Genomic DNA, 13,908 nt, shown 5'->3' with positions numbered 1-13,908 from the left:
ATTGAGGTTCATGTTGTTTAATTGTAACTTGTTTCACTACATGTTCTTGTGGTTCTTCCCTTTGGGCTTTTTTTTCACAATGTATGCTTCATGTTTGGCTACCCGCAATGCTTGGGGCTATCTCGTTGTTATGATCAGTGACCAATGCACTTTTTTTAAAGCTCTCTCTTGGAAGTCGCTTTGGATAAAAGCTTCTGCTAAATGCATAAAAAGAAAAAAAGATTGGGGTGGCAGTATTTTTTATTGGGGTGGCAGCTGCCACCACTTGCCACCCCTTAGATCTGCCACTGGGCTTGAGGCCAGTGTTCGAGGCTTACAATAAAGTCACGTTTGAAGATAACAGTTGACTCGCGCTTGTTAGATAAGAATAACACGACAGGACCTTCCTCGTTGCACGGTGTTTCTCAAGAAAGTAGCTTGCTAGTCACAAGTGACTGTTGTTGATAAGTGCTAATAAGAAAAGTAAGGATAGTCCAATGCTTCAATTATACAACTGAGGAGAAATCTATACAGATGTGGAAAGTGAGTTGGTTATAGGCCTACTGCAAATAGCACTACTGAAACTAATGTTAACCACACCAAATCACCTCTGGGTACCCTAATGCCATGTCACCTAACCTAACCCTACACCAAACTCTCTTCTGCTCTGTGCTATGACTATCTTGCCTTGTGTCTCAGGATAGACTGCCTGCTAATTGCCCCACTGGGGATACACCCCTCCCCATTGGGGCAGATGTTAAGTAACCCCTCCTCCTTGTGGTACACCAGATTAAAATAAATCCACTATGTGTCAGGAAGAATGCTAAAGACATATGATTTACTGTAGCCTCCCTTTTCATTATGAAATCAAATTACTGATAAATCCAAAACATTTGACACTGGGTTTTAAGGAAAAACCAGTATGTAATTTGAAACAGAAACAAACGTGTTGTGGTTTCCACAAATGGACATTCCCACCGTGCGTATGGAGACAGTGAAGAGGGTCACACATTCCTGGACTTTGAACCATGGCATGATTCACTTTATTACAAAAATAGATAAGGACTGTCTTTCGATAAATATAACCAATAAAACAATATAAATGGAGGGCAACAGTTTACACATAAAATATAACAGTAACATTCCATAAGCATACCGCCCAATTAAAATGTCACAAAAAATTACTAAAATCAGTGATTAACTAACAATTAACAGATCAAAGTTAGTCCGATTTAATCAGATTGCCAAAGTAGGCAGTGATGGTCTTCAACTTGTTGTTGAGGAAGTTCTGTTCCACCTCGACTTTGCCCCCTAGTCCGGCAAGGGAAGCAATCTGGACAGCAAACAAGAAGTTAAAAAACGACTGTACCAGTTCATGTCTGAATAGTCTCAAGACTGTATATCTCAGTGATGGATCACTTGACTGCAGATCAACAAGTTTTGTTTGACAAAATTTCAACCTGTGGAAGGTTGCCTCCACTTATTATTGAGTTATGTGTATGCATGTTTCATTCATAGAGAAAGCCCCTACTCATCCTAATGAGATCCTTTATGTGTGCGACACCAAATGAAAACTGATAGACTGAACAGAAGCAATTTATCACCTGGTCCATATCCGCATTCCGAGGGAGGAAGTACACTATATTCTCTGATATCATTTTTGACAACTGAAAAATGTCAAACGTGTTAATAGTTAAAGGAAAACAACATCATTTCAAATTCCTACATAATGTAACAGATAACAAGGTGATAAAGAGATAATAATATATAACTAGCATGTAATTCTCTGTACTACAGTGGCACCATTATTTTAGGGGTCGTGGGTTGAAATGTTTGGGAACCCCTGGCCTAGAGGGTTGGGGATTCGCCGCATCGTTCTCACCTTACCCCTGACCTGTTTGCATGCCTGCACAGGGCAATTTTTGGGGAGTTCCGTTACCACCAACCCCATTTTGAGTCCCCGGATCCACCCCCCCCCCTATGTTCCGGGACCTCCCACTTTACAAATTAAGCACTGACTACAACCACTGTCACTGCCACAGTATTTAGAGACGTGTCCTCTTTAAGACCGTGGTAGCAGACCAAGCAAACTCGCAAGCAGAGGTCTGGTCCAGGACATCTTGTCCCTAGCTGATTCCAAGTTACACAAATGTGGCTTGAACTTCCACAATTTTATGTGTGCTAACCTATTTTTTTTTTTTACTTAGATTTTCTAACCACCCAGTCGTTTTGAAAGCAAGAGGCACACATTCTAAAAGGTACTCCAATTCAAATTGATTGAAATAGTTTCAAATAGTATTTGAGCCCAGGTCAAATGATAGTAGCTGCCCCTATCCCTTTGCACACAGATCATCACCCAGACAGCAAAGGATATCCGTCTGGGTCCATCATGGTCTTGATGTTGAACACGTCTGCTGTGAGGTAGTCGGGGCCCCCCCATGGCGGGCTGAGGAACACCACGTCGCCGCGTAACCGTGGCGCCAGCTGCAGGAAGTCCCCCTGCAGGAAGTCGATGCGCTCGGCCACCTGGTAGACCTGGGCGTTGTGACGGGCCAGAGCCAGGCGCACAGGGTCGATATCGATGGCGAGCACTGGAGGAACACACACACGCACGGATACACACACACACAGAAACATACAGGCAACCTAAGCTTATGCGAAGACTCTAATGGGTTTAAGAAATGGGTTGTTCCCTCTCCTATGATTGGTTGGAAGGAATGGGCTCGCTACCTCGCTTCCCTGTGAGGGCAAACTGGATGGCGTTGCCCCCGACCCCGCAGAAGGCGTCGATGATGAGGTCACAGTGGAAGCTTTCCTGGACCCTCAAGGCGATGTGCTCCGCTATCTTCTCTGGAGTCACGGAGAACCAGCCCTCTGAAATACACACGCACACACACATTTCCCATTAAAAGCGAAAACTGCACAGAGTTGAAAGAGTTTTCGGTGAGACAGATTACATAAGAGTAGTTGATGTGATATGTCTTCATGTACTGGCCTTTGAAGTTTCGTTCGGTCGACCGTAGACATGACAACTGCAGCACACTACACATCCACACGAGGGCAGCACACTGTCATAAGGTTTCATTGAAAATAACCTGGTTGACTTGCTCTCACTGTGAAACCAACACAAGCTGGCTGAATCATTATGGCTTTGCTCCCCAGGGCTGCTTAAATAAATAAATGACATTATTCCTAATGGTCTTCTAACAAGGCCTAGATAATTCTCACTTCCTGCTGGACTGGAATGAGGTGAAAAACAAACAAGATAGTTTGATATTCTCCTTCTTAGGGGGAAAAAAGGTTACTACATTCCTGTAAATTCTTTTCAGGAACCAATTTTTGTTCCAACTAGAACTATTTATTAAGGTTTTTGCGTGACTAGAGAAGGTTCTTCAGACACACACAACCAAAGTGCCTTAGTGGAACTCTTGTTTTCACAAAGAATGATCTTGAAAACCGTCCCAGTACATGTGATGATTGTGAAAAGGACAGTTTCTATTTATAGACTGAAAATGACGGGAGACTCGAACACTTCATAGACTGTCCTCCTTCTCCTCCTCCTCCTGCTGTCTCCCCACTGAGAAATCTACCATCTGCCTCCTCGTTCTCACCAGCCATCCCTCCATTCCTACTTCCCTCCTCCTTCTAAGGTGTCTGTGCCTTCCGCTGAGAACAGACACCTGCTAAGACAACAATGACTGGGGGGAAGGGGGGGGGGAAGGGGTGGGGGTAGCGCTCCGTTTCACGCTTCACTTCAATCACCTCTTCACTCCTCCGCCGCTTTCACGCCTCATCCATCTCTCCGTCCCGACGAGTGGTTCGGAGGAGGAGAGGAGTGGAGGAGGTAAGGAGGACAGTGGTGGATGAGTGGATGTCCCTCTCTCACTCACCGTGTCTGAACTGAGCCACAGAGCACGTACACACGAACACACACACACACACTCAAACACACACAGGTGTGTGTGTTTGAGTCAGGGGCAAGCCGCATTGCTCAGCCTGTGTTGATATGAATGTGTGAGTAGTTCCACCAGAGCTCAGATCTCATCTTCAAACGGAATACCGAATAATCTGGGAGGGAACGATGAGTTATGATGGCTGGGTGGGGGCGCAGGGGCGCAGGGGCACACGCAAACACACACAAAAACATATTAGTCATAATACTCCTGAGAATACAGAAAGCTTCCTTACGACTGGATTACTACGCGAAAGATGGAACCGAGGCAGGTTTTCCCTTATTTACGCCCGGTTTCAATTATGGCGTATGTTTACCTGTACGCAGAGGGCGGGCGTGCCCCAAAATGTTGTGTTACATACCGATAGGCTACTGTGCAGGAGTTGTGAAACATTGGTGTTCCGATTGTTCATTCGCATCCATACCAACCCACAAGTTGAGCTTTTCTCAACTTTTACGTACGTTTTACGGCCATTAAGAAAATGAGTCAAACGCACTTGTATGCGGGGACTGCACTGAAAAGGTCCCCACTGTCCGTAAAAATACATGATAGCATCAAAACACCGTTAGAGCCGGTATTGAACGGCAGCGCCTAAAAGCATGCTGGGATTGGAAGGAGGGACTCACCGTGGTCCATCTTGATGCCCTCGTCGAAGCGGGAGAACAGCCGGTAGCGCTGGGCCCAGTACTTGGCCAGGTCCGGCTCTGCAGCGATCTCAGGCGGCATCGCCCCACACCTCCCCCTCCTCTTCACCTTCTTCTTCTTCTGTTTCTTACTCTTCCTGCTCTCTCCTGGACAAAACACAGACGTGATCATGCTGTCCCGAAAACCAAGGGCTTGAATCAACGCCTCGAGTCGAGCACGTCTCGAAGAGAGGGGAGAGGAAAGGAGGGAGGGAGACAGGGAGGGGGGGGGAGTGAGAAGGAGGAGAGATGGAGAGGAAGGAGAGAGTGGTAGGGAGGTCGTGATGTTCCTGAGCAGAACTCACCTGGGTGGCTTTGGTTCTCGGGTGGGTCGGGTATCAGGAAGTCCGGAACATCCAGGGGAACCAGCACCCGGCCTCCGTCTTCATCCTCCTCCTCTTCATCGTCATCATCCGTTCTGGTGAAGACATGCAGGAGAGCTGGAGGTTGGAGTTTCGTACTGGTGTCCAACTCCGTACTGGGAGGAAGAACAGGTCCAGCCTCCTCTTCCTCGTTTCCGTCTCCTCCCCCACTCTCCTCCTTCACCTCCTCCTCCTCTTCGTCCCCCACAGATGCAGATGTTCGTCTCTCTCTGTGGGGCTGCGTCTCGCCGGCGCCCTCTGCTGACGGGTCTTGGAGAACTGCGTCTCCCTCGCTCTCCCTCTTGACTCTCTGAAGGAAGTTCTGCACCTGAAGACGTAAGTGGCCCCCGTTAGATCAGTATGGCTATCAGCAGAGCGCTGCCAAACTCACCGTCGCCCAGCAGGTTTATTCAGAACAGTGCTCATTTGGACCTCGGTTCCCCTGCAGCACTTGCCACGTGCACAACTCATACAGAGCCATGGATAAAAATCTTCTGCTAAATAAATACATGTAAATCTCATGTAAATTAAACCAGCATAGGCCACTGTATAGCGTAGCTGTTTCTCATTCTGGTCAGGAGTGTTTGTCATGGGCTAACCACAGAGCTGTGTCTGTAGGTCTGAGATTGGAGATAGGGAGGGTGGAGAGAGAGAGGAAGGGGGGATATGTTGTCAGCTTATGATCCCTGTCATCTCGAGGGCCTCTGGGATGAGCTGGAACGACCATGCAGGCCTAGAAACAATAGCCTGATATAAAATGTAAAACAACCTGCAGTACTTTGACACTTCTCCTTTCCTGGAGAATGTCTGAAACGTTGCCTCGTCAGCAACACACTCAGCAGAATCCCCCCGCCTCTCTCTCATTGGGCGAGAGGGAGACAGGATCTGAGGTGATGTCCACGCTGAGCTTCCTTATTTTGCCAAGGTCAGGGCTATGGACGTCTTCCATTGGCTGTCAGACGGTGCCCAATGAAATGTGACAGGATCAAATAGCTGTGATTCATGCATGTTCACACACACACGGAGAGCCGCGAGGGAGGGAGGGAGGTGAGGGGGAGAGAGGCTGGCTGTATAAAGAGATGTGATGTCAGAAGATGTAAGGGTTGTGAGGTTGTCAGGGGGGAGGGAGGGGGGGGGCAGAGTTTATTTGGCTCCAACTCTTTACTCTATAGACAGCATCACATCTCATTGGCTGGCCTCGCACAGTACCAACCTACTGCAACCAAGACACCCTGATCGAACTGGACCCCAATAGTCCCTGATTTTTATCTCTTAACATTGTAAGTGAGCTGCACTTTCAGGACAGGAAGTGGACGACAGGACAGGAAGTACCTTCAGGACGGTCCTGCTCTCGAGGGGCTGTGTCTGCTCTCCGTCCTCTGTGAAGAAGGTGTGCTTGTTGATGCGGCAGGCGGCACTTCCTCCCACTGTACGCTGCTTCCTGTTAGCCCTCCCAGAGCATGCTGGGACACGGGGGCTGGGCTTGAACTTCAGGACACTCTCGAACCTTACACACACAAACATTTGTCTCGTTGATGATAGGCTTGGTTGGTGGCGAATAAACCAAAGACGCTTCCGATATTTAGCTCGTTTCGCGGACCAGAATAAGCCACAACTTCAGGCTGATCATGTGACATACCTGGGCTCTGGGTTGCGTTTCAGGCCCAGTTTGTCCCAGGCCTCGTCCACAGACATGGGTGGGCTTTCCTCCACATCCTGCTCGTGGCTGTACCAACACATTAGGAGATGACGGAGCAGCCAATCTCACACGGCCGCTCAGCTAGACACGCACAATATGAAATGTTCCAAACACCACCTGCTACTGAGGTCACTGAGATGTGGGTGGGTCTTAGGCACGGAGAACCTGGAGACCACACGGAAACTGACCTTCGTTTGATGTGGGTCCATCTTCTCTCTGGTGGTTCATCATCATCGCTGCCATCATGGGGGTCGTTCGACAGTCTATTCTGGCCTGATCCCTTCTCACTGCTCGTGCTCTGGCCTCTCTGCTCTGAACCTGGAACACATCCATTCAAACTGGTCACACACCTCCAGTACACACAGGAGAAAGGCTGGCCTCACAGCTGGAGCTGTGTCTGTGTGTCGTGGTGGTGACAAACAGGATAGGATGAGTCATGTTCAGGATGGTGCAAATTTGTTTTTGAAAGGTTGCCCTCAAAACGATTCCTCATGCTCCCCGTTTCTCTCTGTCTGCCATTTGTACTCTTCCTCCATTTGTATCCCTGTCTACCTACACTATCAGTCGCTTTCCTCTCTTCTATTTTCAGTTAATCTATTCTCCGTCTTTACCATTCTCCCGTTTTCCAACTCTCCCTCCATCTCTCTCCTCCTTCCCTCCCACCCCTCCCATACATCTCTCTTCCCTCCCTTATTCTAACGCTGCACTCTCCCTATCTCTCTCTGACGAGAGAAAGCATAAAAAATGCATGTTCTCCAGCCACATGCTCCCTCATTCAAAGGAAGACATCTTTTGATATGATCCATCAAATATTGAAAGGGAATCAGCCCCGCATGTTTGAACTAAAGCTCTGAGTTACATGGAATGAAACATGCAACCGTGGTCCTCAGGGGCCGCTGTCCTGCATGTTTTAGATGTTTTCCTGCTCCAGCATACCTGATTCCAATGAATGGTCGTTACCCGGCTTCCACAGAGCTTGATAACAACCCATTCATTTGAAACAGGTGTGGAGCAAGGAAGCATCACATGCAGGACAGCGGCACCTGAGGACCAGGGTTGCCCACCCCTGCCATACAGCATCAGTGACTGAGAGACTCACCTCTGGATTGTGTGCTCTGCTTTGAGGAGGAGGCAGCCCTCTTACGATCCCCACCATCACAAGGCCCGCCCCCCCCACAGACCGGCCAATCATCATCTGCTGTCTGTTCTCCAACGCCAATCCGGCTCCCTCCCTCTGATTGCAGGCTCATCTGACCAATCAGATCCGCTACATCCCCAGCGCACGCCGGGCCCATCTGTCCACTCAGAACCTCAGCATCTTCAGCAGCACGGGACGACTCCGCATGCGTCCTTCCGTCCTCCGCCTCGACCTCACATCCACCTCCCACACCTCCAGGGCCCCTGCTCTCCCCCTCCAGCCCAGGGCCGGTGGAGTCGCTGTGGGCGCTCCATCCCTGGGAGGCCCAGTAGGTGAACTGCTCCCAGTAGAGCAGGAAGGTCTCCTGGGCGTGCTGCTCCCAGGCAGGCTGGCTGTCGGGACAGTCCCAGGGGGGAAGCGCTCCAGGGTCGCTGTCAGGGTGCTTCTCCAGCCAACTCTGCCACAGCAGACCTTCCCCATGCTCACCTAGGATAATAACAATGAATATGAATGTGTTTTATTTAGCCGAGAGAACAGGAGGGATTTAAACCTGCAACCTCTTGTGATCTGCTGTAGCCGTCCCCAATAACCACAGGTCATGTGATTCAGTGTTTTAACGTTTGCCAAACGCCAGGTAGACATGTTTCAATAAAAACATGTTTTTCAGTTAACATACTGTAGTGGGTAAACTAACTATCATCCTTACTCCAGTAGGACTCCCAGCCATTGTCCTGAGTCTCCTCCTGCCCTCCCCTGCACACCTCTGGGTCACCTTCATCAGTTTCCTCCTCTTCCTCCGCAGGGGGTGCCTGCCAGTGATTGGCTACTCTCCTTTTGGACTTATTTCTCTGTGAACAGAATCAACAATATAATATGTTTGAGAGGGGAGCAGACCTGTTGCCTGTGTCTGCAATCTTCAGTCTTTCCCACTTTTCTCAAATCCTGTTCCGTCGGGTCTGCTGGTCAGTCAGTCAATAAATCCCAGACAGTAATACATGACTATTGTACTCACCACTTTCCTTTCTGCTGAGGAACTGATGAAGGCCACTGGCAACCCCATACTGGCCATTAACTTGGTTTCTTCATCTTCAGACTCAGCCTCCACTTTGCAATCCTCCTCTTCCTCCTCACCTGGCAGCTCCTCCTCTAACTCTGAGAACTTATTACCACGCTGCCCTCCATCCGTCAGGCCGGAGATGAGGTATCTGTTGTCAGATCTGTACAGCTCACGATCCCTACGCGGAGTGGAGAATGGACATGTAAACAGTGGATAAAAGAGAACGTTGCTTTCCCACCCGCTGTTGGTTCAGCTAGCAAGGAGAAGCGGTGAATGAATTGGATAAGAAAACGGAGGTGACGACGAATCTTATTTAACTTACTGAACAAAAGCTCTGGAACAGAGACAGTGTATTTCCTCGTCACCGTGCAGGCTTTTTTGGCTAAAAATAATGTCAGCAACCACATTCCATTTGCTATTATCAATCATGATGATGACTACTAGCAATCTGTCCTAGTCTATTCATATAGATAATGCTACAATATTAGCCTGTAATTGGACGACTTGACAACTTTTCTCGAGCATTTGTATTTTGTCTTTTGCAAGCTAGATATCTAAATGAACATGACCATCAACACGCACGTTTCAGCAACTATGAACTATCCGGAGCAACGTTTGTTCCTGCTTGTGTCACACTCAAAAGGAACCGGGTGAACCAGGAAGAAAAGATGACAGCTGACTTATTTTATCTGGAAAAGGGCAATACAGTGTAGGAAGGATAGGAAGTTTGATTATTATTTCACAATGATACTGTCGGTTTTTATACAACCGTAGCGTGAGCAAAAATGCGTATATGCTAATAAAACGACAGGTTAGCCTTTGTTGGTGTCATCGATATTAAGACGTCTCTTCTAAGGTTAAACCTTAGCTAGCTACAGTAGCTATCTGTGAACGCAAGCTAGTGCAGTTTTGCTAGCTGTCTAGCGGTAGTCGCTAGCTAGCGTTTGCCCATTTGTGTCAGACGGACCTGTGACGTTGAGACCGGCTAATTTTGCTTTTGTCTTCTCAGAATTTCCGTTTAAAAACGGCCATGGTCTGTCTACAGTGATCACATTTTGTCCTACTTAGACTACAAGGTTTGTGATTTAGAACATATTCGTTTGTTGTCATTATCTGAAGTTGATGCATCAAGGAATGCATTCGAATTTTCATAGGCAATTTAGATAATTTGGGTCTAATTCACCCCTTATTCAATAATGATAATACATTTTCAAGATAAAAAACATATCCACTCTTTAAGATTATCTTGACAGAGCCGCCAGAGCATTCAGTGCCCACTCTTGCCAGGACTGTACTATGCAGTACGTTAGCAATTTCTCGGTTTTTACTTATAAAATATTGACTTAATTGACATTTACATAAGCCTTCAACGCCATTCCCCTCGGCTTTGCTGTAGCCCCAGGTCTGGCCATTGGCAGATGGTATCCACGCTGGCCTTGGCTTCCAGTGGGCAAGGCTAACTGTGTGGCAGTATGTCCAATGGCAACGAGTCCTGCATGACGGGAGAAGGCTCAGCCGCCTTCCTGGCTTGCGTGTTCCATGCGTGGGAGGAGTGGGCTGACCTGGGCCGCCTGGAGGACTATTTCAGCGTTCTGGAGTACCTGGTTTGGGTATTCACTCCTCTAGCCATCGTCTTCATCCTGCCTTTCCTCATCGTCATCCTCCTCTACCTGTCCATCCTCTTCCTCCACGTGTACAAGAGGAAGAACCAGCTGAGGGAGGCTTATTGTAACAACCTGTGGGACGGGGCGAGGAAGACTCTGGCCACGCTTTGGGACGGGCACGGGGCCATATGGCACGGTATGACAGAGGGAGGGGGGGGGCTGGGTTGGCTGGGGAGCGTAAAATTGTGTGTGTGTGTGTGGTGCGAGAGAGAAAAATAGGGAGATTGTATGTGGGTGTGTGAGGAATCTTGTGCGTAAGTATGCAATTGATTTGGTGGCTAGATTTGACGCTTTGTTTAATTGCCTATTTACACATGTAAGTGTTGAGGGTGTTTTCTGTTTATACAGCTATTATCATACAGTGTCTTGTGAGGACTCATCCACCAACTGTATGTGAATCCTGTCTCTTACATTTACATTTAGCAGACGCTCTTATCCAGAGCGACTTACAGTAAGTACAGGGACATTCCCCCCGAGGCAAGTAGGGTGAAGTGCCTTGCCCAAGGACGCAACGTCCTTTTTTCACAGCCTGGAATCGAACCGGCAACCTTCTGATTTACTAGCCTGATTCCCTAACCATTCAGCCATCTGACCCCCTGTCTCTCCTGTCAGGCTATGAGATCCATGGTATGGAGAAGATCCCAGACGATGGACCAGCTCTTATAGTGTACTACCATGGGGCGATACCTATTGACTATTACTATTTCCTGGCTAACATCATCCTTCAGAAGGGACGGACCTGCCACTCGGTCGCTGACCACTTCCTGTTCAAAGTCCCAGGCAAGACCCTAATCTAAATTTAATCTAATCAATATGTTAATATCTTAAAAAAAAAAACAGGCTACTTTTTGGAAAGTGCTATGCTCTGGCATTTTATTCAGAGTTTGTTAGTTCTGTTTGGCCACGAACAGGGACCACGTTGGAAAATGTCCCAGTGTAAACACAGTGTGTGTTCATCACCCAGACAGAACATCTGCCTAACCTGTGTTGACAGCAGTACTCAACCTGTGTTGTAGTTGTCACAATGGTTCCCTGTGTCACAATGGTTCCCTGTGTCACAATGGTTCCCTGTGTCACAATGGTTCCCTGTGTCACAATGGTTCCCTGTGTCACAATGGTTCCCTGTGTCACAATGGTTCCCTGTGTCACAATGGTTCCCTGTGTCACAATGATTCCCTGTTTCCCTGCCTGTGCCAGGGTTCAAGCTGCTGCTGGAGGTGTTCAGCGTGATGCACGGGCCCCAGGAGGAGTGTGTGAAGGCACTGAGGAACGGCCACCTGCTGGGAATCTCCCCGGGAGGGGTCAGGGAAGCCCTGTTCAGCGATGAGACCTACCCCCTGCTCTGGGGCAAACGCAAGGGCTTTGCTCAGGTCGCCATCGATTCCAAAGCAGTATGTTTTTTAAGTAAAGTTGTTGTGCTTAGTTTTGTTGGTTTGGGCTTGTGTTGTGTTTCATTTCTGTGACAGTGACTTTTCTGATCTGTGTATTGTACCGCACTCCTGCTTCGGTTAAAGTATACAAAAAAGTGTTTTGTTCCAAGGCTTGTTTAGTGAGAGCCCATGTATGTGTCTTACCTCTGTTCTCCTTAACATTGCAGCCAATAATTCCAATGTTTACTCAGAATGTGAGGGAAGGATTCAGATCACTGGGAAGAATGAGTAAGTAGCTGCAACACACTGAGGCTCTGAACTCACGCCTGCAGCTAAACAGGGAGTGGTTAGCTATTTTTAAAGTCACAAAACCTCCTTACCAGTAAACTCCTTAGAAGCCTCCCGTTACTAGAATGACATATTCACTCACGCATGCGAAGCTGTTTGCCGGTTTAGACACCACCCACATACTGTTATGAATGTTGCAGCTGCCGTAATCCCAGACCCAATTGAACATGGAAGTTCAACTGAAACTTTGTTTGTTTTGTTCCTTCAGAGTTTTTTCGATGGGTGTACGAGAGGTTTCGATTGCCGATAGCGCCAGTGTACGGAGGCTTCCCGGTGAAGTTCCGGACATTTCTGGGTGACCCCATCCCCTATGACCCCAACACGAATGCCACAGAGTTAGCAGAAAAGGCAAGGCTTATGTCCTACACATTACATCACACCTGGATTATAAGTGTTTGATTGCCTTGTACCTCCCTCACCCCATTCAAAGAAGGGTTTCCTGGCATATCTGGTGTAATTTTGAGAACGTGTTGGAGAACTGTTGACATCCTTGAAATATTTTCCCCTCAGATTAAATCGTTGCAGGGCGACCCAGATTATAATTTTTGTTGTCTAATCCTGCGGGTGTTTTGTCCTCAGGTGCAGCAGGCCGTTCAGGCTCTCATCGACACACACCAAAAGGTTCCAGGGAATGTTCTCCGAGCCCTGTTAGAACGGTTCCACAGGAGACAGAAGGAAGACTGACCTTTCTGTTACAAAGAAGTCGGTCTCTGTACAGTCGTTTTGTATTTGCTCAACCTGGGGGGTATTCCAGAAAGCAGGTTATGCGACAAACCCGGGTAAGTTAACTCCTCATATGACAGCCAGCGTTGTAGCAACATTGCCAGTAGGTTGCTGCAACATTGTTTGTCAGCTGGAGAGTTAACTTACCCGGTTATGTCGCAAACCCGCTTTCTGGAATACCCCCCTGGACACAGGGAGGACAAGCACCCCTTTCAGTTGCCTATTACAGTACTGTATGTAAGACTTGTGCTATATGCAGGGTTTGGCGTGTTGTAACTCTTGTTAGAGTCTACTGTCATTGGTCAGTTAAGGTGGTGGATGTTGATTTTGTTATCATGTCACAAACAGTTAGATAATCTATCAATATAATCAACAACAGTTGTTGTTGTTTTATGACATTACTGATATTTTACCTTGTGTGAGTTTAGTGTTGTTTTAATGTTGTGGGTTTTTTTGTCACTAAGCAACATATCTTGTTATGTGGTGAGATAATAATGCACAATTTTAATTTTATTATATTTGGTTAATGTGAGATGTGCAGTAAAAAGATATTGTGCTGTGTGTATATTTTGGATGTAATGTATAGTCATTGATTCCACAACTAATTTTGCACACTTTGGATTTGTTCAGTACCACTGCCAACAATAACGTAATTTTTTATTTAAAAAAGCCTTTCCAAAGACCAGCGGAAGTACCTAGTCATATGGGAGTTAAAACTGGATCCTTCTTATTTCTGAAATGTTTGCCTTTTTCTTTTGTTAATTGAAGTTATTTTATAATTTCTTTAATTGTGAAATTTCCAAATGTGTTCACTATGTTGAATTATGTAGACGTATACTGCCAGCACTTTTAAATCAGACTGAGATCCGTTAACAAGCATTGTGATTCAGGACTACAATGTAATCTCAATAAATATATTTTATTATGATAGA

At 47.2% G+C, this 13,908-nt stretch overlaps 2 protein-coding genes across 4 annotated transcripts; one reads left to right on the top strand and one right to left on the bottom strand.

Annotated features, from left to right (window-relative positions):
* Positions 1 to 994: 994 nt before the first annotated feature.
* tgs1 (trimethylguanosine synthase 1) lies at positions 995 to 9,516 on the bottom strand. 2 transcript variants are annotated; one of them, XM_062481078.1, is made up of 13 exons: positions 9,194 to 9,516; positions 8,827 to 9,049; positions 8,521 to 8,662; positions 7,776 to 8,300; positions 6,865 to 6,994; positions 6,617 to 6,703; positions 6,310 to 6,484; positions 4,921 to 5,305; positions 4,559 to 4,723; positions 2,710 to 2,853; positions 2,354 to 2,570; positions 1,584 to 1,662; positions 995 to 1,312 (listed from the first exon to the last, which is right to left on the bottom strand). In XM_062481078.1, exons 1-13 carry the CDS (start codon positions 9,298 to 9,300, stop codon positions 1,202 to 1,204), a joined length of 2,490 nt encoding a protein of 829 aa, XP_062337062.1. In that variant the 5' UTR covers positions 9,301 to 9,516; the 3' UTR covers positions 995 to 1,201. The 2 variants fall into 2 exon arrangements, 1 of the variants encoding a protein (XP_062337062.1); XR_009932396.1 differs by lacking the exon at positions 995 to 1,312 and having other exon boundaries at positions 1,651 to 1,763; positions 1,984 to 2,570.
* Positions 9,367 to 13,908, top strand: tmem68 (transmembrane protein 68). 2 transcript variants are annotated; one of them, XM_062481079.1, is made up of 9 exons: positions 9,367 to 9,580; positions 9,881 to 9,947; positions 10,112 to 10,172; positions 10,268 to 10,671; positions 11,148 to 11,315; positions 11,733 to 11,926; positions 12,133 to 12,193; positions 12,462 to 12,601; positions 12,833 to 13,908. In XM_062481079.1, exons 4-9 carry the CDS (start codon positions 10,344 to 10,346, stop codon positions 12,935 to 12,937), a joined length of 996 nt encoding a protein of 331 aa, XP_062337063.1. In that variant the 5' UTR covers positions 9,367 to 9,580; positions 9,881 to 9,947; positions 10,112 to 10,172; positions 10,268 to 10,343; the 3' UTR covers positions 12,938 to 13,908. The 2 variants fall into 2 exon arrangements, with proteins under 2 accessions (XP_062337063.1, XP_062337064.1); XM_062481080.1 differs by lacking the exons at positions 9,367 to 9,580; positions 9,881 to 9,947 and having other exon boundaries at positions 9,956 to 10,172.

Source organism: Osmerus eperlanus, chromosome 16 (assembly GCF_963692335.1).
Source record: "Osmerus eperlanus chromosome 16, fOsmEpe2.1, whole genome shotgun sequence".
Classification (NCBI taxonomy): domain Eukaryota; kingdom Metazoa; phylum Chordata; class Actinopteri; order Osmeriformes; family Osmeridae; genus Osmerus; species Osmerus eperlanus.
Note: the sequence above shows the minus strand (reverse complement) of the source record. Positions and strands in the feature narration are given on the sequence as shown.